This window comes from Protopterus annectens, chromosome 14.part0 (genome assembly GCF_019279795.1).
Source record: "Protopterus annectens isolate FY-2018-M chromosome 14.part0, PAN1.0, whole genome shotgun sequence".
NCBI lineage: Eukaryota > Metazoa > Chordata > Ceratodontiformes > Protopteridae > Protopterus > Protopterus annectens.
Window position 1 is genome coordinate 282,743,622 of NC_056748.1, and position 27,937 is coordinate 282,771,558.

Sequence of the window (27,937 nt, forward strand, 5' to 3'; positions counted from 1 at the left end):
CAGATGTGTAAATCTTTTTTCCCCATCTATCCAGTGCCCTAGAATCCCTGTCAGAGGGGGTAGTTTTTTTTTTGCAGTGGAAGCCTTGACCCCTTTGGGACCCTGAGAAACAGTTTATGGGTCTGCAGTAGGGTTTTTGAAAAGGAATTTATGAGAGTCAGGGACCCTTGTAGTATCTGTCCGGCTTAACAGGAGCTGGAGGTAAGGAGTCAGGGGTCAGACTAGACTCTGAGAACACATCATCTACAATGTCTAACACAGGTGGAATAGTTAGAGGCCTGTGTTGAGGTAGTAAAAGGAAGTCTCTGAGCCTCTTCTTAGATTCCAAAAAATCTTGGCTCTCCCAGTGGATGTGCTCCCTCATGGTATGCAAGGTTTCCCCAAAAGAGTAGTCCTGAGGAGGAGAAGCTGAAGGAATTGATTCTTCAGCATCAGAATCCTCATAGGGGGGGAAGAGAATATTCCTGATCAGAAGAGGAATCAGAATAAATGGAAACCTGATCTGAAGATTCACAGTCTGTCTCTTGCCTAGGCCTCTTATCAGGAGGGGGATGGGAACCCCTGATCAAGGTAATTAAGTCTTCGGCCATTTTGAGCATCTGTTTTTTGGGCATGGAGGTCTGTCCATGTGGCTGGTGAACTTGTTTCTTTGCCTTTAAAGATGTTTTAGTCTTTGCCTTTGAAGTTGGTTTAATATATAATTATTTAGGTCGGAATACTCCCTCAGAAGCCAGTGCCTGCTCAGCGGCTCCAGACCCATCTGAAGGAATAATCTCCGAGGCTCCAATAACTTCAGTTTCCAGCGGCCTGGCCGACTCCACGTGGGAGTCGGTAGTGGCCTGCGACTCTAAAGTAGCAGGCGTCAGGGGCTGCGAAAGCACCTGAGAACTGGCGACTTGCTTAGGAGAAGCTTCGTCGTCGGTTTTGGACCTCGGTTGGATGTCTTTTTCTTTGCATTTTTTGTGAACTCCGGTAGTCGGATGGCTATCCGACGACATTGTATAATTAAATCTTCACCCAAAATAGCTTAATGCAAAATCGTACCGACACTTAATAGTGCGTTGGTTAAATCTAGCACAAAACAGACAACTAGAAACGTCGTGGTCAGGGCCTAGGCAAGGAATACAGTAAAAATGAAAGTCCTTATGAGGTATTTGCTTCCCACAAGAAATACAATTAACTTTTTTTGACATCGGTCTGGAGCAAGAAAAAAGTTTCCCCAATGGGGTTCTTAGCTTTTAATGAAGACTTCGGATCTGAAACTCGAACACGAAAATCTCAGGAGTCGGCCGACCGGCACTTGCAAACTGCTTCTGCTTCGGGCACCGCGCGGCAAGAAAGACTTAAGAAAATGGCGTCGGCTGCATCTTTTATACCCCTGACGACCTGACGTCAGGGAAGAGGCGACAGCAACCGACGCAGGACCCAAGACTTTGGAATTCAGGCCGACTGAGGGCAACCTGCCAGCAGGATAACCCAAATGTAATGACTGCAACAGTGAAACACAAAGAACATCAGGGATATTTACTGAAACATCCTCTGGAACTGGAACGCTGGACAACTCATTCTGAGATGGAGGGTCTTTCACACAGGCTAGGTGCTGTGGTACAGGCTCGGACACCAGAATCAAATGTTTCTGATTCTGCCTAAACTCTACTCCTTGTGATTCTGCAATGTATGATCTCGGCTCTGGACAAGTACGCTTCACGACTCCAATCCTATCATAACCTTTGCATGTTTGCATTCGCACTCTCTCTCCTTCACGTAATGGATTGAATGGCTTTGCTGGACTTGTAATACAGACTTCTGGGATAGGTGTTTCTTTAACAGATTGTCTTTCACTTATCTGTTATTCTTAGCACTTGGAACCAATAAACAACTGCTGACTGGTAAGGTGGTTCTGGTTTGTCTCGACAGAAGTCTCTGGGTAGGTGAATCAAGATGCTTATCATGATGAATATTTCTGAAATTCAAGAGATTCAGGAAAACATCACTATTATCTCATTCTGACTTTTCAAGCAACTGTTTCGCACTTTGAACTGCATGTTCTGACAAACCATTTGACTGTGGGTACTCAGCACTACTGGTAACATGGATAAAGTCCCACTCCTCACTGAATCTTTTGAATTGCTGGCTAGTAAACAGAGTGCATTGTCAGAAATAACTTTGTGCAGACTACCATGGACTGCAAAATGATGCTTTATCTTAGTAATGACAAGTACTGGATGCTAGATTAGGAAGTAGGTCAATCTCAAACCAAACGGAATAAGTCTAACACCAAGGAATGTTGACCATTCCACTCAAAAATGTCAGTGGCTGCTGTCGACCAAGGTAGTTCAGGAATCTGGTTTAGCTGAAGTGGTTCCTTCTGTTGATGTGGCTTTGTACTATTACCATACAGAAAAAGATGAAAGTACTCTCTCAATGTCTTGTGACACAGAAGGCAAAAATACTAGTCCTCTTGCCCTCCTTTTAGTAGGATCAGTTACTGGGTGGCCGCAATGCAAGACAGCAATATACTCTTGTTGCAAGAATTTTGGAGCAATGACTTTTGTACCTGTCATGGCGATACCATTTTCAACAAAATCTCATCTCTGTAAGGAAAATAAGGTTGCACTTCTTGAGGAAAACCAGATTGCTTTGACAGCCATCCTTGACTGATAAAGTGGTTGAGCTTCTGTAAAACATAATCTGAGGTTGTGTCATTTCTAAGCTCATCAAGATGTGTGGAAGAAAAATTTCTCACTTCCATGACTTCAAAATAAAGTTTCTCATTCTCATACTGTTCACTGGTATTTCTGGGTGATCTGGATAATGTATCAACAAGATAAAGAAGTTTACCTTTTGTATAGACAAGACTGAAATTATATTTTTGCAATTTCAACATCATATGTTGTAATCTGGCTGGAGCTGTATGCATAGGCTTTCTCAAAATAGTGACTAGAGGTTGGTACTCAGTTTCGATCTGGATAGGTCTACCATAAATATAATCATGGAACTTCGAACATGCAAACACAACTGCCAAGAGCTCTTTCTCTGTCTGAGCATACTGCATTTCAGTTTGGGTTAGAGATCTGGATGCATAGGCAACAGGTTGACCCTCTTGAATGACTGCACCAAGACCAAATGTCGAAGCATCACAGGAAAGAGTAATTGGTTTGTGAACATCATAGTATCTGAGAGTTTTTTGGACTGGCAATTCTCTGTTTCAGGACATCAAATGCTCTCTGGTGCTGTTCGAACCATGACCAGGATACATCTTTGTGTGTCAGCTCTCTAAGCGGTGCTGCTAGTTGGCTTAAGTCTGAAATTAACTTGTCTAGGTAGTTAAGGCCAAGAAAGCATTGAAGGGCTTGAACTCTGTCTGGTGTTGGCATCTCGAGAATAGCTGTTTGCTTGGAAGGGTCTTGTTGTAAGCCTGAATTGGTAAACAAATGACCAACATAAGTAACTTCTTGTAACCTGAACTTGCATTTCTGAGGATTCAGCTTAAGCTTAGACGTGCTCTTTCCAGAACTTTCTTGAGGTTTCTGTCATGCTCAGCTTCACCAGATGATACTACTAAAATGTCATCTATTACAACAGCACAAGGATACCCACAAAAATTTTGTTCCATTGCACACTGAAAGATTTCACTGGCAGAATTTATCCCAAATGGCATTCTCAAAAATCGGTACCTGCCAAACGGTGTAGCAACCAGGATTTCCTGTCAAGCAAAACTTGCCAAAAGGAACTCTTCGCATCTAAGACAGAAAAAACAGTGGCATTTGGCATTAGAGCTGCAACTTCTTTGATTGTTGGATGAATAGGTCTTTTCAGTGCTTTGTTCAAATCTCGTGGATCAATATATATTCTGGTATCATCTTAGATTTTCTTATGAGCTACCACCATGGAGGATACCCATTCAGTAGGTTCATCAACTGGACAAATTACACCCTGTTGCACTATTTTATCTAGCTCAGCTTCGACTCTGTGCTGTGCAGCTACTGGAACATTACAGGCTGGCCTGACAATTGGGATGACATCTGGGTCTAACTTCATGGAGTACACAAATGGAAGCTTGCCTAGTTTGTCTTTGAAAAGATCAGCATAGGTAGAGAAAATATACTGGGCAAAATTAGAACAGTGGTCTTTTAAACTAACATGATGGACTTCCTTATTAAATGAAAGCAGTCCCATTTTCAAACAGTCTCTGAGCCCTAATAATGACTGTACATGCCTTTTGACCACACAAAATAAGTTGTAGCTTCTCTCAGTAGTGTGACATCAAAGTACTACTGAACCTTCAGTCTGAATCTCTTCACTACCATAATCAACAAGTTACACACACTTTGCCAAATCAAGCTTTTCGCCAGCACATACTCTAGCAAATGTTTCTGCAAACATAACATTGCACTTTGAACCTGTGTCAACTTTGAGCTCTATGGGTCTTCCATTCATCTGAACAGTACAAAATATTTCAACCTTTGCCCATAAATATACTGCACTGACTTTCATGAAGCACTGATACACCATCAACATAAAAAGTAGGGTTACCGCTTTCTAACTGATCAACTTTTCTTGGAATGTTCCCTTTTAATAAAAGAATGTGTGCCTTTTGATTTACAAAACCTTTTGAAATGATTCCACTTATTGCATTTGGGACATTGCTGACCAGAAGCTAAACATTTTTCCCTTTTAGGCTCATGACTTCCTCCACAGTTACGAAAGTTGGCTATAAAACTGGGTGGGGGCCCATTCTTTGAGTTTGCTGACTCACTCTTATGCTTCACTGAGACTATGCGTGCTCTGGAATTTGCTAGAAAGCTATGTGGTTTCCCAGTGGCTGTTGCAGGGTTTACAGTTGCTGCCATTTGCTTGGGCCCATTTCTTTTAACCAAGTGCTGCATACTATCAACATGAGTTTTAGAAGCTACTGGAAGCATGCAACTCTCATTTGCAAGCATATTTGTGTGCTCTTCTGTAAGCTCATATATCTGACAAATCTCACGGTCACAAAGCAAAATCTTTTTCACAGCATCATCGTTAACACCACACACAAGTCTTTCTTTTACCATCTCATCCCTTAAATTACCAAACTTATACGTTTTAGCTTTGTTTCTCAAATCAGTTATACATGCTGCAAAAGTTTCTCCAGGCTTTTGATCCCTTGTGTAAAATAAGTGCCTTTCCATTTTAACATTCATTTAGGGTTACACATTTCTCTAAATTTACATTTTAAACACTCAGTGTCTTTCCTTGACTCAGCCAGTACAATTATATGGCATTTTCCCCCTCTTCTGCAAAGGCAGCTGGTGCATACACAAATTAATACTCCCTTTCTACGGCTTCTGAACCAGCTAAATTAAGCACAATAAATGCCTTTGTACAGTCATCTTTATCAGAAAATGCTGCCTGTATGAAAATATCGTACTCTTGCTCAAACACTCTCCAGTTCTCTGCAATATTATCATCAAACATAAGTGGACCAGGTTTTCAAAACCATCTGCCATGTCAACATATTATGCCCAAACACTGAAAAATATGGCCCTTGTAATTATATACAAACAAACTGCTGTGTGTGCCAGTAATATTCAAATGCACAAGAAACTCTTCGAAATACAGTACTTTGCGAAATATGCTTTGAAATGGCTGTATTTTGCGAAATAAATGTACTGTAATACTGCACAAACATGTAAACACCTCATACACTTCAAACAACTACAATAGCTTTAATTAATGCAAAAAAGTAGTGCTTAGTGAAAAAATGCGATGCTTTCCCATATTTTATTCATTTTATGTGATTCGGACTTTATTTCAAACATTTTCCATAGTTACTTCAATATTTCTGTTAATATATCATAATACTGGATATTTATGTTACTTAGAAATTTATTTAGAGCATTCTGAATGCCTCGTTTCATATTTTGCAAATAAGAAATAGTTTGAGCAAGTTTTAATACCTGAAATCCGTTTCTGTCCTGCTGTGCGAGTTATATTAGCAGTAGGGATGATTTACTCCTGTATATTCCTCCAGTCTCAACTGAGTTCCTTTCGGTCTCAAAGGTGAGGAATCTGGATCCCATTCTGGTACCATGTCACTCGTCCCTCTCTAGTACAGAGGATGAACAGGTGGGGTAGTTCGTTTATATACTTTATTACACACAAACACATCAGGATGGGTATCAGTATTACAAAACATAAACAAACTGATTAACGGACAGACTACACAGACATACATGCTTACATCTCGACAGCTAACTACAAAATGGCAGTCAGGCTCGCAGGTGTTCAGTATTTATACACTTGTGCAAGCCCCTAGAAAGCTTCTTAAAGCTGTACACGCATATTGATCTACACTGCCTATCTCTCCCATCTCTCTCTGCTGCTTCTTTATACTATGCTAACAGTTTCTCTGCTGCTTCTTTATTCTATACTAACAGTTTCTGTGCTTCATTATACTATGCTAAGAGTTTCTGTTTGTACTGTCAGCTTCCTGAACTGTTGCCTGGGTCTCTGGCTTTTTACATGTGGTTTAACCCCTGTATTCAATATATGCCTTCAAATCTTCTGCTTTTCCTATAGCTTCTACTATCCTGTGACCTCTTATGATAGTTTTTTTTTTTTACTATTTATGTATAAAACTAACTGTACTCTATTACAGTGTATGTATTGTACATTATTTTGAATGTTTTTTGCCTGCTTTCTCTGACATTTTTGTACTTTGGACAATGTATACTTAGTTTAGATACAACTTGCTCATTATAATGTTTTACCATGTTATTTACTTTTGTTTCTAGTTTTTATTGGAGCCTTTCTCCCCGGGTCTCTGCTGCAAAAGGGCTACTGCCCAGTCAGACTAACCCGGTTAACAAATGTCAAATAAGCAATCAATAAAATATATCTTAACGTCTAGTATTAGTGATAAATATGCAAATATTTCATTTTTAAAACAGAAAGCAAAGAAACATGATCATTAATAACTGGAAAATTTGTGGCATTTAACCTAACTTGTATTTTCTGGGTGCAATCGATTTGGAAACATTTTTGTCTATTACAAATAATTAATAAATTACTCACATTTCTGTTTTGAATATCTTCTGTATGCTCATATATCCTATCTTTCAAGTGGCACTCAGTTTTGCTTATGCAAAACACATTGCAAGATAGGCACTGTGCAAAATAAACTACTGTCTTACTGTTAACTGTATTTTCCTCAACATGACATTATTCAGGAATAGCCATGAAATAAAATATCTGAAGCTTCACAAATATATTTACATTGAGTACATGACAAAAATGTATTCATTTTGCTAAAACAGGTACAAGAGGATATTATATTATTTTATTTTAAATGTGATTTTCACTGCCGTTACCTCCATTAAAAACAACTGTTGGATAATTCCCCAATAAATTAACAATTGATACCCATCATTATTTAAAACAGGCTGATACCCCGTGCTTCTACAAGTTTCAACTTCAAAAATTTCAGCACAGACCAAATCCACAGGATAGATAGCATTCCACAACATTTCTTTTAACAACAGTATTTCTCTAGTAAAATCGCTGTTGAAAGAAATCAGTCTTGACAAGCAAATTATTTGGCTCTTAACATTTCTCTTTCATTTTGCAGGATGACTAGAATTGTGCAAATACATATTTGAAAATGCAGGTTTCCTGTATACTGTTGTAAACTGCTTCTGTACTGATCTTTAAATGCAGTTACAAAACTATCCTGCGGATTTGGTCAGTTGAGATAGCTGTTGAAGTTCATACTTACAGAAAAAACAGATATCCACCTATTTTAAATAATCATTTGTTAGAATGATGTATTAAAACCAATTTAGTCAGTAAAAAGAGAATACATGTTTGATGGATAAACCATGTTGAGGAGGAGACTTCTAAGTGCTTAAGCGAGGTAGAGATGTGCTAACATTGATGCACCAAGCACCTAAATCTACAGGAAAGAAATTAGATAATACAGTCTAATCTGAAAGTAGTCCTAACTATGTATAGTTTGGTACATCACAAAAATTCTGTTAACAGTGCTGGAACTGTAGTATAAATTAAACACAGTAAGATTCAAGAGTAAGACTCAACTATAGTTTGCACAGTAGAGAATTGCAGCAGTAGGAGAGAAATATATAAATTCCTTACAACAAAATAAGGACTGAACAGGTGGTAAAACTTGCACAGTACTCTGAAGAAAAACAGGCTCATATACCACCAATAGTACACCTGGAGGGTGGCTTAGACTTTATTTATTTTTATTTCACATCTACCAGGAACATCTGACTGGGCAGAGGATCCCATTTTCAATGGAAGTCCGAGAAAAAAGCTCCACAAACATAATGCAGTTGCGGAAATGATGATAACAGTTACTAAAAACAATCACTGACAAGGTGATGATGATGAAACTTAACAAAAGAAAAAGGTACTGAACTTTAAATGAGGCAAATAGTACAGTTGGGACAACATACAGATAAAAAAATATACATGCAGACGTGAGTACAGTTTAAGTATTCGATTTAAAGATGCCACAAATTTAGAGGGTCAACTGCTACCAACAGAATAAAAAGTTTGGCTCCAATGCCACAGAACATATGCTTCAAAAGAGTCAATCAATTCAGTGACATATAATGACTGCTTCTAGGATTTATAAAATTAAGCAGCCACAGAGATTTTAGGACTAAACAGAATATCTACACATAAATCAGCCACAAACATTTTTTTTACAGTGCTCAGTACTACATACAAAGTAACAAAGAAAACCTTTATTAGGAAGGTTGAATCGTGCATTTGAGCATTTGGAGTAATATCTGTGCTGTTTCTGTTTGTAATAGGCAGATGGCAGACAGGGACTTTGTCAGGCAAACCAGTTTCTCAAGGAGATTGTTCCTGCAGAACGCATGCTAAGAACCACATTTGTCCTTTTCTTTCAGTAACTCCATTTTATTTAGCTAAAAAATTAAAATCTCAATCATACCAGATCAGTGTTTTTTAAGATTAGGAAAGACATTTCAAGGCAACACATACTTGCTATAAAACAATGCTTTTAAAACACACAGGAAAAACATGTAGAAAAATGTGAATATTATTACACTGCCTTGACACTCTTCAATGCTGACATGTTTTGCCCTTGGTTCATAATGGACAATATTTACATCACACAGTGCAAGCAGGTTCAGAAAGTAGCAACAAACATTGGACTCACCTGAAAAAGATGTCTACACAGCTCATCCTTCACAAGGCTAAGCAGAGATGTATAGTTTGATATTTGAGCTGACTCAAATGCCACTGTAAGCAGCTGCAAGCCTAGATGCATCATTACATCTGTGTTGTGACGATCATATGGATTGGTAAGTGAGATGAGGAATCGGAAGAGTTCACGAATACATGGGAGGCTGTAAGGAACTAAAGATGCCCCTAAAAGGGAACCAAACAAAAACACATCTCATTTGCAAATTCTGCACTTTCAACGTGTTATACAACTTTAATTTCTACAGTGCAGCATAAAAAAAGCAATTGTAAATAGTAAATGAAGTTGCATCATTGGAGAAAATGAAAGTGTTAAGTACCAAAGAAAAATATCACTAGTAAGACACAACAAATAAATTCTGGAGACGTTATTGAGAAACATTAAAGTTATTTTCCTTTCCATCTCTTGGACTTGCATCTACCATTTCTACCATTAGCCCTATTTTTATTTATTTACTGACATTTATTTACCAGAGAAGCCAGACTGGGCTTAGACAGCTGCTTTTCAGTGGAGGTCTGGGGAGAAAAGCTCCACATAAAAGAAACAAAAGTACAGTTTTGTACCTACCATAAATGTAGATGTTCGAAGATCCACATTGCTGCAGTCCTAACACTTGGGTAGTCCGCTGTCCTTGGTCGGCCCGAATATCAAAGTATAAGGCTGACGTCGGTCAGGGCGCATTTGACTGACGTCAGGACGTCAGGGTACAAATGCGCATGACCGGCGTCATATCCTCAGTCTTTTCTTGCCCCAGATGTCAGAAGACCCTAAAAATAAAGGTCAAAACCAAAAGACAGCAAACAACCAACCAACCACCCCTGCACTAACTATATGTACAATATATACAATATACACAAAACGTACAACCCAACCCACACAACCGCCTCTAACTACAGAGGGGAAGGAGGGAGGGTAAATTGGACTGCAGCAATGTGGATCTTCGAACATCTACATTTATGGTAGGTACAAAACTGTACTATGTTCTTCATCTCACATTGCTGCAGTCCTAACACTTGGGTAGAATCCCAAAGCAGAGGTAAGGGAGGATGGCTAACTACAAGGAAGCAGGAGCTGCCAAAATGCCCTGCAAAACAGCAGTGGCAAAACCAGCCCTGGACTTAGAGTAAAGTGGCAGGTGATAATGCCTAGAGAAAGTATGTACAGAACTCCAAGTAGCTGCCTCCAAAATATCCTTGGTTGCCACTCCCCTCAAAAAAGCTGTTGAAGTGGCAGTAGCCCTAGTGGAATGAGGCCTAATCCCAGCTGGAATCTCCTTGCCATGATGGGAATAACAGAAAGCAATGCAAAACCCAATCCACTTAGAAATAGTTTGTTTTGATACAGGCTTGCCCTGAGCACTCAAGGCAAAAGAAACAAACAACTGCTGAGACTGCCTGAACCCTTTAGTTCTGTCCAAATAATAACGCAACTGCCTGTGGACATCTAAAGTGTGCAAAATCTTTTCCCCTTTATTTTGGGGATTTGCATAAAAAGTAGGCAAATGAATAGTTTGGTTTAAAGCCACACTAGAAACCACATTAGGCATAAAGGAAGGATTAGTACGTAATGATACCCTATCCTTATGGAAAATCAAGAAAGGCTCAACTGCCATAAGGGCCTGTAATTCAGAAACCCTTCTTGCAGAGGTAATGGCCAACAAAAAAGCAGTCTTCCAAGATAAATATTTCAACTCAGCAGTAGCTGCAGGCTCAAAAGGTTGTAGAGTGAGTTTCTCCAACACAAAATTGAGATCCCAAGCAGGAGTAGGAGCTGTTCGTGGGGGTCTTATATTCTTTGCCCCTCTAAGAAATTGCTTGAACAAAGGATGAGAAAACAATGGTGGGTTGCAATCATAGTGAGCTGAAATTGCTGCAGCATGAACTTTAATAGAAGAGAAAGACAAACCTTTGTCCAGTAACTCAGTAAGATATTGAAGAGCCACACTCAAATTAGGCTCAGAAACATCAAAATCTTTTGCTGCACTCCAAAACAAAAATCTCTTCCATTTGTCTGCATACACTTTCCTTGTACTAGGCCTCCTAGCTTCCAAAATAACATTCAAAACTTGCTGAGGACGTGGAGGCCCACTTTGGTTCAAAACAGAATATGCCAGGCTGTTAGGTGCAGAGAGTGAAGCTTGACATTTAGCAAATGGCTGTCCTCCTGTGACAACAGGTGTGGAATCGAAGGCAAAGGCCATGGAGGCTTCCGTACCAGACTTCTCAGTAATGGGTACCAGTGTTGTTGAGGCCAATCCGGAGCTATTAAAATCATCCTTGGCTTGTCCTGTCTGATCCTTAGAAGTACCTTTGGGAGGAGAGGCAGAGGTGGAAAGGCATATACATGAAGATTGCTCCAATTGAAAGAAAGAGCATCCACTTTCCAAGCTGTGGGATGAAACCTTTTTGTGCAAAACTTTGGCAGCTGATGGTTTAGTGGAGAAGCGAACAGATCTATGTCTGGAGTTCCCCATGACACTGTCAATTTCTGAAATACATGAGGATCCAATTTCCACTCGTGGGGATCCATAATCCGTCTGCTCAACACATCTGCTAAGGAGTTCTGTGCTCCTGGCAGAAACCTTGCCTGAAGATTGAGCTGTAAACTGAGAGCAGTCTCCCACAAAATCATTGCTTGCCTGCATAGAGGATAAGAATGCGTTCCCCCTTGCTTGTTGATGTACCACATGACAGTTGTGTCTGTTAGAATCAACACCTGTCCTGGAAGAAGCAATTCCTTGAAAGCAATTAATGCAAACTAGACTGCTAACATCTCCTTCATGTTGATATGTAGATGTTGTAGTCTGACAGGCCACTTGTTTTGTATCCACTTTCCATTTAGATGAGCTCCCCAAGCTTTGTCTGAGGCATCTGTCGTTAAAATCTGACTCGCCTCTGGCCGGGTCACAGAGAGTCCCTTGTTTAGGTGACATTCCTGAGCCCACCACAAAAATTCCTTTTGAATGCAAGGTATTATTTGAATGACAGTGTCTAGATCCTGGCAGTGCTGTGTCCATACATTTTTGAGATACCATTGTAGCTTCCTCATATGCAGTTTGGCATTGGGAAGCACCAGAATACAAGATGCCATGAACCCTAAGGCTTGAAGGACTGTCCTTGCAGTCAGCCCGGACTGATGAGATAGTTGATGGAAGTAAAGGGATAGACTCTTTTGTTTGTCCGGGGTTAAAAAGGCCATCTGGGAAGCTGTATTCAGTCTCACACCCAGAAAGCACATGTCTTGAGAGGGTACTAGACTGGACTTTATTTCGTTCACAGAATACCCTAGGCATCTTAGCACTGCTATCACATAATCCAAATGATGAAGAAGCTCTCCTCTTCCTTGAGCCAGAATTAGGCAGTCGTCCAAATAAGGATAGATCTGTATTCCTTTTTGTCTGAAGAAAGCTATCACTGGAGCCAGAACTTTCGTGAACACTCTGGGCGCAGTAGATAAGCCAAAGGGCAATGCAGAGAACTGATAGTGAGAAGTCCCAGCTCGAAAACGCAGATACTTCCTGCAACTTAGTCTGATAGGAACATGAAGGTAAGCCTCCTTGAGATCCAAAGTTACCATCCAATGATCTTTGCCCAGCAGAGGTAAAAGCTGCTGCAACGTCAACATTTTGAACTTGGGAATGTCCAGATAAGTGTTGAGGATAGATAAATCCAAAATTGGTCTCCACGTGTTCCCCTTCTTTGGTACTAGGAACAGGCGAGAATAAAATCCTAGGCCCACTTCTGGCAGAGGGACCGGCTGTATGGCCCCTAGTTGGAGCAACAGAGAAACCTGTTTGTGAGCCTCTAGTCTTTGTGGAGGAGGAACATCTGGCATGCCTCTGAAAGGAGGCAAGGTATGGAAATAAAACCTGTAGCCGTGGTGAATGATATCCAATACCCATCTGTCCTGGGTAATTAGACTCCAATTTTCTTTGAAAAGTGCCAACCTTCCTCCCAAAGGTGCTGCCAGACGAGCAGGCTCTGGCAGCTGAAAAGGTAGGTCATTGGGTCTGCTGGCGAAAGGACTGACCCCTGCCCTCACCCGAAGCCTGTGCAGGAGAACTCCCTGTTCTAGGCCTGAAAGAGCCCTGGGCTCTGCCCTTACCACGTCTAGATCTACCCCTAGACTGTGAACCATAAGAAGGATACGTCCACCCTTTAGTAGGCCAATTTCTACTAAACTTTGGAGGCTGGACCTGCAAAAAATCTTTAACAGTCTGCATAGACTTAGCCTTGTCTTCCATTTTCTTTAAGACTGTCTCAACAGGAGGACCAAACAATACGTCAGATTGTAAAGGAGCATCTAAAATCCTTGTCTTAACATGTTCAGACAAATTCTGATCCCTCAGCCAGGCGTGCCTGCGAAGGACTGACCCAGTGGCAGCCACCCTAGACGAGGCCTGTACAGCATCAAAACCACATTGCAAAGAATGCTTACCCACCTGTTCAGAAACATGCACTAAATCTTGCAACTCCTTACAATCAATACCTACTGCCAGAGCATCAATCTTAGACTTCAATAGTGAAAGGAGATAATTTTGGTATTTCAACATGTGAAACTGGCAATTCAGAGCCCTCATAGCAAGAGTGGAAGAAGTATAGACTTTCTTTCCCATCTATCCAAGGCCCTAGCCTCCTTGTCTGCAGGAACCGGATTCTTAACAACAGAAGCCTTCACACCTTTAGGCCCCTGGCTAACAGTCTCTGGGTCTGCCCTAGGACTCTTAAAAAGATACTTATGAGCTTCAGGCACCCTGTAATACCTATCCAGCTTAACAGGAGCAGGAGGCAAAGAATCAGGATTAAGAGAAGCTTCTGTAAAAACATCGTCCACTACATCCAAAACAGGAGGTATAGCCAAAGGCCTATGCTGGGGTAAAAACAGAAATTCCCTAAGCCTTTTCCTGGAATCAGAGAAGTCCTGACCTCCCACTTAAAATGCTCCCTCATGGAATGAAGAGTTTCTGAAAAGAAAAATCCTCAGGAGGAGTAGCAGAAGGAGTAGAATCATCCACATCAGAATCAGAATAAGGAGAGTACTCCTGCAAGTCTTCAGCCGAAGACTCTGAAACATCTGAAGCCTGCTCAAAACCCCCCAGCTCAGGATCCACCCTAGGTCTCTTATCAGGAGGGGGCATAGAACCCCTAATCAAAGTAATCAAATCTTCTGCCATTTTAAGCATATGCTTCTTGGGCACAGTACCTGAGGAGCTAGGGGTAACACCAACTGAAGCCAAACCTGGCCTGCCCCTGGGGGAAGCCTTTGAAACAGAAGGAGAGGGCCTAGCCACCTTGGGAAGGGAGGGGAGTATAGTAAGATGAGAAGCCCCCTCACCCTGACAAGTCTCCTGAGAGGCCACATCCTGCAATAATAAGGTCTCACCCTGGGAACACAAAGAAACCTCCGGTGGAGCCACCGGCTCCACCGACACCTCCAAAGAACCGGCGTCTGGTACAGACGGTTCTTCTAGCCTAGGCTTAACTGCCTTGTCCTTGCGCTTCTTCGAAGAAGCGTCGGAGCATCCGACGGCATTTTATAGTTGCACCGCTTCCCAAAAACTAACCTTGCACAATCCAACCTTCTCTTTATAGTGCGTTTATTAAATCTAGCACAAGAGCGACAGCCAACAACGTCGTGCTCAGGCCCTACGCAAGGAATACACAAAGTATGATAATCTCTATGCGGTATCTGTTTCCCACAAGAAATGCAATTAACTTTTTCTGACATCCGGTAAATGACTGAGGCAAGAAAAAAACAAAATATTCCCCAACGGGGTACTTAGCCAACTTTGAACTCGGTCTGAAACTTCTAAATCGAAAAATCTCAGAACGCCAACCAGCACTTGCAATACTGCTTCTGCATCGGACCATGCGGCAAAAAAGACTGAGGATATGACGTCGGTCATGCGCATTTGTACCCTGACGTCCTGACGTCAGTCAAATGCGCCCTGACCGACATCAGCCTTATACTTTGATATTCGGGCCGACCAAGGACAGCGGACTACCCAAGTGTTAGGACTGCAGCAATGTGAGATGAAGAACATCAATACATTACATTGTAGTATATATATAATATATATTTTCCTTCAACTACTATAGCCTAGCCAGCGTAAATTTTCACCATAAGGTTTCACAGCTCCACAAAGACAAATGGCTTCCATTTACTGGTAGGTTACAAAACAAGCAGGATGAAGGCAATACTGAGTTGCCAGGGATTGTCATCGATAACAGGCAAACACCACTTGTCTTTCCAGCTTAGAAGAGTGGTGTCCAGTAGTAATGATCCATGAGCACAGGCTATGACACATAAGCCAAGTCTATCCCTGTCACTCCCTCCTAGACATTATGAAATAAGCACAAATACAAGGTCTCTCATGCAAGTTGTCCTAGTCTTCCCCATGGCTATCTGACAGTTAAGTCTTCTTGTTTTTTACCTTGTTGACCTTTGCAGCAGCCCAATCAATGCTTCTATGGCAGCTTCAGTGCAGAATAACATATCCCTATACCAAAGGGCTGGCTGTAAACAAACAGAATGTGAAGCAAAAAAAAACTTGTTAATGCAGGACACCAAAATGCCTTTTCTGTAGCAGAGTGTTAGTCATATTGATCACCCAGATTCAGAAAAGGACAGAAATATGAAATACAGCAGGTAATATAGACAAACATTCAGCAATTTAAACTTTTATGAACGAGAAATGTCAGCCTTAATAACAGATATGTGAGCACTCACTACCTTAATTTATCTTCAAGAAGGCCCTTAGATTAAATGTTAAGAATTTGGTACATTTATTTTATTTTTTATTTTATTTCAACATTTGTTAACTGGAAAAAGTGCAGGCCTTGGGAGAAATGCTCCAGACGCATGTCTTTGGAATGTGGGAGGAAACCTACGTGAATGCAGGGAGGACATGCAGACTCAGCACAGAAGGCACCCAAGCTGAGAATCAAACTGGAGAACCTTTTGCTGTGAGGTGACAATGCTAACTGCTGCACCACTGCATGTGCAGCAGTTTCAAGGGCATTCCTCTACTAAAGTTAAAAGACATACACACATCTAGGATACCTTGCTGCTGATCTCATCAAAATGTGGGGAAGACCTGTGTGCAAAAAAAAAAAAAAAAAAAAAAAAATACTCACAAAGACATCTAATTAAAACTTGAGAGAACAAGACGTTATGTACTCACCATAATGTTCGATGTATGTAGTCCATCTCGCCTCACATTCTTACTCACGGGTTCGGAGCCGAATATCAGCTCCGACTCGGCCAACTTTTATTTTCTAGCACGAAGTCTCTAATTGGCTGGGCTAAACAGGTATCCCATGTTGCACTGCTCCATAGCCCCAGATCTAGTTTGCTGCAAAGCCACAATCGCACCTCATGCATAACAACTCACTACAGTAGAACACTATGAAGGGGAATAAGAAAAAAAGTACAGTTTTGTACCTACCATAAATGTAGATGTCCGAACTGGATAGCATCTGCAGTCATAACAAGCGGGTTGTCCTGTCGTCAGGCAGCCCTGCAGTCGGCCGGATTCCAAAGTCCGGGTCCGGCTTCGGCTGATGTCGCACTCCACCCGACGTCATCTCTGTTGGTCTTCGGGTATAAAAGCATCAGCCGACGCCATTTTCCTCAGTGTTTCTTGCCCCAGATGCCAGTAGCCCTCTTGCAGGCTAAAATTTGGATAGATGCCAATGTTTCCAAATAGATAGAGGTAAACACAACAATAAGCATATATGTACATATATACAAACAAATACACCATAAAAGACTCCCCCCCAACAGCTAGCTATTAGGAGGGTAAACACCCTAGGAGTACCACAGAGGGGAAGGAGGGAGGGTAATCCTGACTGCAGATGCTATCCAGTTCGGACATCTACATTTATGGTAGGTACAAAACTGTACTATGTCCTTCATGGATGCATCTGCAGTCATAACAAGTGGGTAGAATACCATAGCCAACTAGCGGAGGAGGATAAAAGTAGATTATGGTGTGTTTAGGATCCCTTGCAGTACAGCAGTGGCAAACCCTGCTCGGGATCTGGAATATAGAGGCAAATTATAATGCTTGGCAAATGTATGCACGGAGGTCCAAGTAGCCGCCTCAGTAATGTCTTTGGTTGCCACTCCTCGTAAGAAGGCTGTGGTAGTGGCTGTTGCTCTTGTAGAATGAGGTCTTATGTTCTGTGGAATTGGTTTTCCATGGAAGGAGTAACAGTATCGTATGCAATTTCCTATCCATTTGGAGATTGTCTGTTTGGAAATAGCTTTTCCTTCCCTTCCTGTTGCATAGGCTACAAAAAGTTGGTCAGTCTTTCTGCTATTTTGTGTTCTGTCCAAGTAGTAGCGTAGCTGTCTATGTACATCCAAGGTATGCAGTATTCTTTCCCCTCTGTTTTGTGGGTTGGGAAAGAAGGTAAGTAGGTGGATTGCCTGGTTCAAAGATACTCTGGATACCACCTTGGGCATAAATGTAGGATTAGTCCTCATGGACACTCTATCTTGGTGGAAGATTAGGAAGGGTTGCACTGCCATTAAGGCCTGTAGTTCTGAAACCCTCCTTGCTGAAGTAATTGCCAGTAGGAAAGCAGTTTTCCATGACAGGTGTTGTAGGTCTGCTGTTGCTGCTGGTTCAAAGGGTGATAGTGTCAACTTTTCTAGCACAAAGTTTAAATCCCAAGCTGGTAATGGTGGTTTCCTTGGAGGTTTTACATTCTTGATTCCTCTGAGGAACTGCCTGAGCAAAGGGTGCGAAAAACAGGTGGATCAAAGCTGTATTCTGCTGAAATAGCTGATGCATGTATCTTGATGGAGGAGTAGGACAGGCCTGAATGAAGAAGTTCAGCCAGATACTCCAGAATGTTAGGCATATCTATGTTTGACACATCTTTTCCTCTTTCGGTACTCCAAATGACAAACCTTTTCCATTTTCCAGCATAGTTCCTTCTTGTTGAAGGTCTGCGTGCTTCAAGAATAATGTCTTTAACTCTTTGAGAAAGTTCTGGATTAGCTGCTGCTATGTGATGTTCCATGCAGTCAGTTGTAGCGTTTTTAGGTTTGGATGTATGATGCTGTAGTTGTTCTGAGTTAACATCAAAGGCATCAGGGTATTGGCCACATATTGTTCGAGACATGCTCTTCAGTAGTGGGTACCAGTGTTGTCTTGGCCAGTTTGGGGCTATCAGGATTATCCTTGGACGTTCTTCCTTGATTTTTAGTAGTACCTTGTGTATCAAAGGAAGAGGTGGGAATGCATATGCTGTTAGGCCTTTCCAGTTGAAGGAGAGTGAGTCCACTTTCCATGCTAGTGGATGGAATGTCCTTGTGCAGAATTTTTTGAGCTGGTGATTGAGAGGTGATGCGAATAGGTCTATCTGTGGCATTCCCCATTTCTTTGAGATGGTCTTGAAGATGTCCGGGTGCAGTTTCCATTCGTGGGCATCGAAGTGGTTCTGCTTAATATGTCTGCTAGAGTATTGTCTTTCCCGGTACAAATATTGCCTGTAACTGAATGTTGTAGCTGAGTGCCAGGGTCCACAGCTCCAAGGTCATTCTGCATAGGGGTATGAATGAGTGCCTCCCTGTTTGTTGATGTACCACATGACTGTGGTGTTGTCTGTCCTTATCATCAACTGGCCCTCTTTGAGGAATGGTTTGAACTTTTGGATTGCCAGTTTTACTGCCAGCATTTCTTTTAGATTGATGTGCAGGTGAAGTTGATCCTGTGTCCACAATCCTTGCACGCATTTGTCCAGCATGTGGGCCCCCCATCCTAGGTCTGAAGCGTCTGTTGTGATGGTCTGGCTTGGTTGACATCTGCGAAAGGGTAGGCCTGGGTTTGACTGGCATGCCTGAGCCCACCATAGGAACTCCTGTTTTAAGCATGGAATTAGTGGGATTTCTGTTTCTAGACTGTGTCTGTGTTGGGACCATAAATTCTTTAGGTACCACTGTAGTTTCCTCATATGTAGTCTGGCAAATGGGACCAAGATTATGCATGATGCCATGAAGCCCAAGGCCTGCAGAAATTTTCTTGCTGTTAACTTGTTCAGTTTTGTTAGTGCCAAGAAGTAAAGTGGAAGTTCTTTTGTTTTTCTGTAGTCAGGAATGCCATTTGTTGTACTGTGTCCAATTCAGCCCAAGAATGTCCTTGTTTGGGATGGTATCAGCCTTGACTTTTGTAAATTGACTGTGTATCCCAGTCCTTGCAGCAAGTAAATGACCCTTTGTAAATCTGTTGTCAGCTTGCTTTTGTTGTCCCCTTGTAGCAGGCAGTCGTCCAGGTATGGGTAAATTTGAATTCCCTGTAGTCTGCAATGGGCGATTACTGATGCCAGGCATTTTGTGAATACTCTGGGCAGTAGATAAGCCAAAGGGCAATGCTGAGAATTGATAGTGCTCTGATCCTGCAAGAAATCTGAGGTATCTTCTGCAGATTGGTCGAATGGGGCGTGCAGGTATGCCTCCTTGAGATCTAGAGTTACCAGCCAAGACTCCTTGCCCAGCATGGGAAGAAGTTGCTGTAGGGTCAGCATTTTGAATTTTGGGACAATGATGTATGTATTTAAGGTGGACAGATCGAGAATTGGTCTCCAACTTTTTCCTTTCTTGGAACTAGGAATAGTCTGGAGTAGAACCCCTTTCCTTGTTCTGCTGTTGGCACTCTTTCCACAGCTCTCATGTTGGCTAACTCCATTATCTGGCGTAGAGCCTCTGTTTTTTGATTTGGAGGTAGATTTGGCATTCCTCTTTTGACTGGTAAAGTGTGGAAGTGAAACCGGTAACCTTGATCTATGGTTTGTAAAATCCACTTGTCTTTTGTTATGTAGTGCCAGTTCTTTGAAAATAAGGTTAACTTTCCGCCTAGAGGAGCTGCTATTTGTTCCCTGGTAGGCGGAGTTAGGATTAAGTCACTGTGGTTGTGTTGATGTAGTGGCAGTGGCTGTGTCTGTGCCTCTGTTGTTACCTTGCCACTGTCGTCCTCTGTAGGCACCTCCTCTGGGTTGGTTTCTGCCTCTGGAGCGTCTATTCCTGCCCCTTTGAAATTTTGTGGAGTCAGGAAAGGACCAATTTTGGCAGGCCAGTTCCTGCTAAACCTTGGGGGTTGAACCTGCAAGAAATCTTTAACAGTTTGAACAGATTTTGCCTTTTCTTCCATTTTCTTCATAACCTGCTGGGCAGGTGTACCAAACAAACTTGTCTTGTCCATAGGAGCATCTAGCAACTTGGCTTTAACATGATCCGGTAAAGCTTGTTCCTTTAGCCATGCATGCCTTCTTATCACTGTGCCTGTCATGGCTGATCTAAATGAAGCCTCCAGTGCATCATAGCCACATTTTAAGGAATGGTTGCTAACCTGTTGTATGTTATTTACCATCTCTAATTGGAGTCTGAAAAATCCTGTTGCTGCCATTGGAACTGTTCTCGCATGGCATGCAAGGTTTCCCCAAAGGAGAATTCTTCTGGTGGGGAAGCAGCAGGAATGGATTCTTCAGCATCAGAATCTTCAAAATTGGAGAAGGGAGCCTCTGGCTGGTCAGTTATGTCTGATTCATCAGCAGAATCATCAGAAGACACTGGCTCAGGGGGCTCTGGCCTAGGTCTCTTCTCTGGGGGCTGAGAGGCCCTGTCTGGGTGAGATTGAGATCCTCTAATTAAAGAAATTAAATCTTCTGCCAAAGAAAGCATTTGAGAACTAGAAGAGGGCCTGGATGTGGGGGGTTTAACAGGCACTGATTTAGTAGTCTTGGCTGCTTTAGCCCTGGCGAAGGCCTTAATGGACATGGCTGCTGGAGGCCTAGCAGCACCACGTGCTGGGGTAGAGACATCCAAGGGGATGGTGTCTGATAAGTCAACCACCGTAGTGGGTAAAAATTCTGAGGTCGATTCAAGAGTGTAGCAGGGGCCTCAGTAGTAAGAATAGGTTCAGCTGTGCTAAGATCAGTTTTCTCGGTTTCGGCCGAAACCGAGACACTCATGTTTGCTTTACCGTGGTTTCGGCCGAAACCGCGGACCGCGAGTGTCGGTCTTTATCTTTGCGTTTTTTGGAAGACTGGGTAGTCGGAGGATCCGACGGCATAATGTACGCAAAATCAGTACCGAAAAACTGTTCTGCAAACTCCGACCGACGCCTAAGCGTTCGTCGGTTGAAAGAGGCACAGGCCGAACAGGCTGCTACGTCGTGGGCTGGGCCTAAACAAGAAAGACAGTAAGAGTGGAAATCTTTATGAGGTATTTGTTTCCCACAGGTTAAACAATTGTTAACTTTTTCTGACATCGGCTGAGGCAAGAAAGAGTCCCCAACGGGGTACTTAGCTTTAGAAGTCTTCGAAGTAGTATTCGGTAGAAGTAATCTCTGGATCCGACCGACAGGCACTTGCGAACAGCTTCTGCTTCGGGCGCCACGCGGCAAGAAAGACGGAGGAAAATGGCGTCGGCTGATGCTTTTATACCCGAAGACCAACAGAGATGACGTCGGGTGGAGTGCGACATCAGCCGAAGCCGGACCCGGACTTTGGAATCCGGCCGACTGCAGGGCTGCCTGACGACAGGACAACCCGCTTGTTATGACTGCAGATGCATCCATGAAGGACATCAACTGCCATTGAAGGGTACTCAAACACCAATTCCAGCCTCCAAATCCTCCAGGAAGGGGGCAGGTGGGAGGGTACGCAAGAATGTGAGGCGAGATGGACTACATACATCGAACGTTATGGTGAGTACATAACTTCGTGATGTTATGTAGTCCAATCTCGCCTACATTCTTACTCACGGGAGCTGAAAATAATTTAGCCAACACCAGCGACTGCAGCAGCCTCTGAACAACCTATCGACATCCAAATCAGAAAGCCTGGAGGATTTGGAGGACAAAGAGGGGGATTGGGATCTCCTATCAGGAGAACCATGCCTTACACTGGGAGACCGGCTCCGAATGGGTTCCAATAAAATTGGAGCAGAGGTCGATTCCAGCACAACAGATACCTCCCTGCGGCCCCAAGGACAGAGGAGCCGAGAAGGTAGAGTTCAGTTTAGAAGTTTTCTCCAGTGGCTCCGAGGAGACAGACGGAGCCAGATAGCTTTTCTTCGCTTTCAAAGCCTTAGGCTGGGAACTAGGAGTAGAGTCTAAAGACTCCTCAAACGAAGGTTTTAGGAGTCCATTCAATATAAGTTTATTTTTTTCTTTCCTGTAGCACCTTCGGACTGAAGGCGTGGCAGAAGCTAAAGGATTCTTGCAAATTAATTGCTCCTAGGCAATACACACATATGGAGTGTCCGTCCGTAATGGACATCTTGTAGTTACATTTGGAACATTTCTTAAAACCCGAAGGTTTATGTTCCTTCTGATCCTTAGACATCTCAACTAAATTACTACACACCAAGACCAAGGAGATGATCTAGCCGGAAAAACAAGAAAGGCGGGAAACTATCGCTACACACAAAAAAATCCCAAAGAACCTCTAAGTAAAACGGTTCTATGAAAGTTTACAACACACAACTCAACCAGAGAACTACTACTTACTAAATTCAGGAAGGAGTTAAAGTGAAACACTACACAAAAAAGGAGGACTAGGTCCTCTAATTTATACGGGCCTAGCCCACCATAACAGTAAGAGATACCAACTCACACAGACACAACACTACAAGTATTCAACAGTAAACAAGAAGAAATAGCTATGAAAATAACTTTTGTTTAAATAGCAACAATTTTCTGAAGAGAAAATATAAATTTAGAGGTACTTAGCCACAGCCAAGCGAGACCACGTCCTAGCTACACGAGCGGCAAACGAGATCTGGGGCTATGGAGCAGTGCAACATGGGATACCTGTTTAGCCCAGCCAATTAGAGACTTCATACTAGAAAATAAAAGTTGGCCGAGTCTGAACCGAACCCGTGAGTAAGAATGTAGGCGAGATTGGACTACATAACATCTACAGATAGATGTTCTGTGTGAACAGCATACAAACAATGCTATGCACAAGGGAATTAGGGTTGCATACACAACAGCAAAGTACAGTTGTGTACACCTACCATAAATGTAGATGTTCGAGTGTCTTCACTGTTGCAGTCATAACTGTAGGGTGTTCCTGCCGGCAGGCAGCCCGAGGTCGGCCAGAATTCCAAAGTCTGGGTCCGGCGTCGGCTGTTCCAGCAAGTACCCTGACGTCAGAACGCAGAGGTATAAAGCCGTCAGCCGACACCATCTTCTCCAGCCTTTCTTGCCCCAGATGTCAGAAGCCCCAGTAAACCAAAAGGTGTCCAAAAAGGAAACACAAATACACCACAAAAGAAGTGGAAGAGGAAACCAAACAAGAATAAGAGGGGATAGGAGGGAGGGAAACACCGACTGCAACAGTGAAGACACTCGAACATCTACATTTATGGTAGGTGTACACAACTGTACTATGTTCTTCATGTTTCACTGTTGCAGTCATAACTGTAGGGTGGAATCCCAAAGCAGTGAAAGAGGGAGGAGGCTATGCAGAGGTAGGGGCAGCAAGAAGACCCTGCAAAACAGCAGAGGCAAAGCCTGCCCTAGACTTAGAATACAGAGGGAGATTATAGTGCTTGGAAAAAGTATGCACTGAACTCAAGTGGCAGCTTCCAAAATATCTTTGGTAGGAACTCCTCTGAGAAAAGCTGCTGACGTGGCAGCTGCTCTAGTAGAATGACTTCTAACAGTACCTGGAACCTGTTTCCCATAGTGAGAGTAACAAAACCTTATTCCATGAGCAATCCATTTGGAAATAGTTTGTTTAGAAATAGCCTTACCTAGAGAACTGGAGGCATAAGAGATAGAGATAAGCAATTGATTAGTTTTCCTGAAATCTTTAGTTTTGTCCAGGTAAAATCGTAGCTGTCTGAGTACGTCCAAGGAATGTAAAATCCTTTCCCCTTTATTTTGAAGATTAGGAAAGAAAGTAGGAAGGTGAATAGTCTGATTTAGAGCCACTTTTGAAATCACCTTAGGCATAAATGTCGGATTGGTCCTCAAGGAAACTCTGTCTTGGTGGAAAATAATATATGGTTCCACAGCCATGAGAGCTTGCAACTCTGAAACCCTTCTGGCAGAAGTCAATGCTAACAAAATAGCTGTCTTCCAGGATAAGAACTTGATATCTGAAGCCGCAGCAGGCCCAAAAGGAGGCAAAGTAAGTTTCTCCAAAACATAATTAAGATCCCAAGCAGGAACAGGAGGAGTTCTGGGAGGTCTTAAATTCTTAGCCGCTCTCAAAAATTGTCTTACCAATTGGTGAGAAAAGATGGGAGGATCAGTGTTGTAATGAGCTGAAATAGCAGAAGCATGAATTTTGATGGATGAAAAAGAGAGGCCTTTAAGCAAAAGGTCTGAGAGGTAAAGTAAAATGGAGGAAATATCAGGCAAAATAGGGTTAGAACCTCGGTCCTGCATCCAAATACAAAATCTTTTCCATTTAGAAGCATAAGATTTCCTAGTGCTAGGTTGTCTAGCTTCTAAAAGAACATCCAAAACTTGTTTGGGAAGAGCAGAAGGAATCAAAGACCCCTGAAGAGCCAAGCTGCCAGACATAGGGTCTTGAGTTGAGGGTGTAGCATCTGACCCTGATGGTGGGACAGAAGAGAAGGGTTCAGAGATAGAATCCAAGGAGGTTCCAAGAACAGGTGTTTTAAGGTTGGATACCAAAACTGCCGAGACCAATTTGGAGCTATCAGAATGATTATCTTGGGCTTGTCCTGTTTTATTTTCAGTAATACTCGAGGAAGAGGAGGGAAGGCATATCCCGAAAGGTTCCTCCAGCTGAATGACAGAGCATCCACTTTCCAAGCTGTTTTGTGGAAGGACCTGGTGCAAAAGAGAGGCAGCTGATGATTGAGATGGGATGCAAACAGATCTATCTGAGGACAACCCCAAACTGAAGTAATCTTGCTGAATAAGCTGGGGTTCAGCATCCATTCGTGAGGATCCAAAAGGTTTCTGCTTAGGCTGTCTGCTAAGAGATTCTGTTTTCCTGGAATGAATTGAGCTTGAAGATGCAGATTCAGATTTAAAGCCGTGTCCCATAAATTCATGGCTAGTCTGCAAAGGGGGTAAGAATGAGAGCCCCCTTGCTTGTTTATGTACCACATGACTGTGGTATTGTCTGTACGTATCAGAAGAGGCCCTGGATTTAGATGATTTTGAAAGGCTAGAAGAGCATTTTGAACTGCCAACATTTCCTTCAAGTTGATGTGCCAGGCTAGATGCTTCTTTGCCCAAGAGCCCTGCTGGCAAAGATTTTGAAAATGAGCTCCCCAAGCATATTCCGAGGCGTCCGTGGTTATGGTCTGAGAAGGTTGAGGCAGAAGGAATGGATTCCCTTCGTTTAAAGCACAAGCCCTGGACCACCAAAGGAACTCCTTCTGGAGGCAGGGAATCAGTGGAATCATTGTTTCCAGACTGTGGTAATGCTGTGACCACACACTCTTTAGGTACCATTGAAGTTTTCTCATGTGAAGCCTTGCATTTGGAATCAACAGAATGCAAGAAGCCATGTAGCCCAATGCCTGCAGGAATTTCCTTACAGTGAGCTGAGTTAAAGTAGCCAAGGTTTTGAAAATTGAGGCCAGCTGTAACTATTTTTCTGGAGTGAGGAAGGCCCTTTGCAGGTTTGTGTCTAGAAAAGCTCCCAAAAAGATCATTTGCTGAGAGGGGATCAAATGTGACTTTTTTGTGTTCACTGAAAATCCCAGTATAAGGAGAAGACGTTGAACAAAATGCAGATGTTGAAGTAAAAGGTCTTTGCTGTCCGCCTGAATCAGGCAGTCGTCCAGGAAGGGGTAAATTTGAATCCCTTGGAGTCTGCAATAAGCTACTACTGGAGCCAGGCACTTGGTAAAGACTCTGGGCACAGTAGATAAACCAAAGGGCAGTGCAGAGAATTGAAAGCGCCTTGAACCTGAGGTATTTCCTGCGTTCCTGCCTGATTGGAATGTGTAGGTAGGCTTCTTTCAAGTCCAATGTCACCATCCAGGCATCCTGGGAGAGCATTGGAAGAAGTTGTTGTAAAGTAAGCATCTTGAATTTTGGAATTTCCAGAAAGGTGTTTAATACCGAAAGGTCCAGAATCGGTCTCCATGTATTTTGCTTTCTTGGAACCAGAAATGGTCTTGAGTAAAAACCTTTTCCCATCTCTGAAAGTGGAACAGGCTCTATGGCTCTCATGGCCAGTAAGGCGTCCACTAGATTTAAGGCCTCTGACCACTGATGTCTTGGCAGATCTGGCCAACCGATAGACCTTGGCAGAGTATGAAAGTGGAATTTGTAACCTTTTAAAATCAAGTCTAAAACCCATTTGTCCTGGGTGATCTGAGTCCAATTTTGGTAGAAAAGAGAAAGTTTTCCTCCGAGAGGGGCTTCCAGGCAAAGAGGACCTGTAGCCCAGCAGAGGAAGTCATTGGGTCTGTTTCCTTTGTGACTGAGATCTGTCTTCACCCCTTCTAGGTGATGAAGCAGTCCATTGTCTGGACCTGTAAGAGGCCTGTGCCTGAGCTCGACCTCTGGGGCGTCTATATCTTCCCCTTTGAGGCCTGTCAGACGTGGGAAAGGACCAATTTTTAGAGGGCCAATTCCTAGAAAATCTAGGAGGCTGAACCTGTAAGAAATCTTTCACAGTCTGCATAGATTTTGCTTTTTCTTCCATCTTTTTAATAACCTCCTCAGCCTTGGATCCAAATAAAACATCAGGCTGAACTGGAGCATCTAACAGTTTAGCTTTAACCTGCTCAGGTAAATGCTGCTCACAAAGCCAAGCATGTCTCCTGATAACAGTACCAGAGGCTGCGGCCCTGCAAGAAGCTTCCAAGGCATCAAAACCACAATGTAAAATATGCTAACTTGTTCAGTTGCATGCAATACATCCTGTAATTCCTTGTCCTCTGCACATGCAGGAAAAGTAGAAAGCCTTTGCTTTAAAACAGACAAAAGAAACTGCTGATACTTGAACATGTGAAACTGGCAATTTAAAGCTCTAATAGAAAGAGTAGCAGAAGTATAAACCTTTTTGCCCCACCTGTCCAAGGCACGAGAATCCTTTTCAGAGGGAATAGGATTTTTGGATGAAGCGGCCTTAGCAGCCTTAGAACCCTGAGAAATAGTTTCAGGATCTGCAGAAGGGTTCTTAAATAAGAATTGATGGGAATCAGGGACTCTGTAAAATCTATCAGGCTTAGAAGGAGCAGGCGGCAAGGAATCAGGATTCAGGTTAGCTTCAGAGAAAGCATCATCCACAATATCAAGTACAGGAGGAATAGCCAAAGGCCTGTGTTGAGGAGAAGGAGAAATTCCTAAGTCTCTTCTTGGAAGCAGAGTAATCCTGACCTTCCCAATGAAAATGCTCTCTCATCTCATGTAAGGTTTCCCCAAAAGAGAAATCTTCAGGGGGAGAAGCAGAGGGAATAGAGTCCTCTGCATCCGAATCCTCATAAGGAGGAAAAGAATAATCCTGTTCAGAGGAAGAGACAGAAGACACAGAAGCCTGATCAGAAGAATCATAAGGTAAATCCTGTCTAGGCCTTTTTTCAGGAGGAGGGTGAGAACCCCTAATCATTGTAAGCAAATCCTCAGCCATCCGTAGTAATTGCTTCTGGGTCTTGGGAGCTGAATCCGAAGCAGCTTGAGAAGAAACCCTTGGTTTAACTGGAGTTTTTGACTTTGCCTTTGCCTTTGTAGAGATAGTGATATGA

General features: G+C 42.6%; 1 protein-coding gene across 5 annotated transcripts in view; it reads right to left on the reverse strand.

The window, feature by feature from the left end:
* GBF1 (golgi brefeldin A resistant guanine nucleotide exchange factor 1) overlaps window positions 1-27,937 on the reverse strand; it is a 4,751,435-nt gene that overhangs the window by 2,855,730 nt on the left and 1,867,768 nt on the right. For all 5 annotated transcript variants that reach the window (XM_044055999.1, XM_044056000.1, XM_044055998.1 and 2 more), the window contains one exon: window positions 9,194-9,405. In XM_044055999.1, the coding sequence (XP_043911934.1) occupies window positions 9,194-9,405 (212 nt within the window). The remainder of the gene's footprint in view (window positions 1-9,193; window positions 9,406-27,937) is intronic.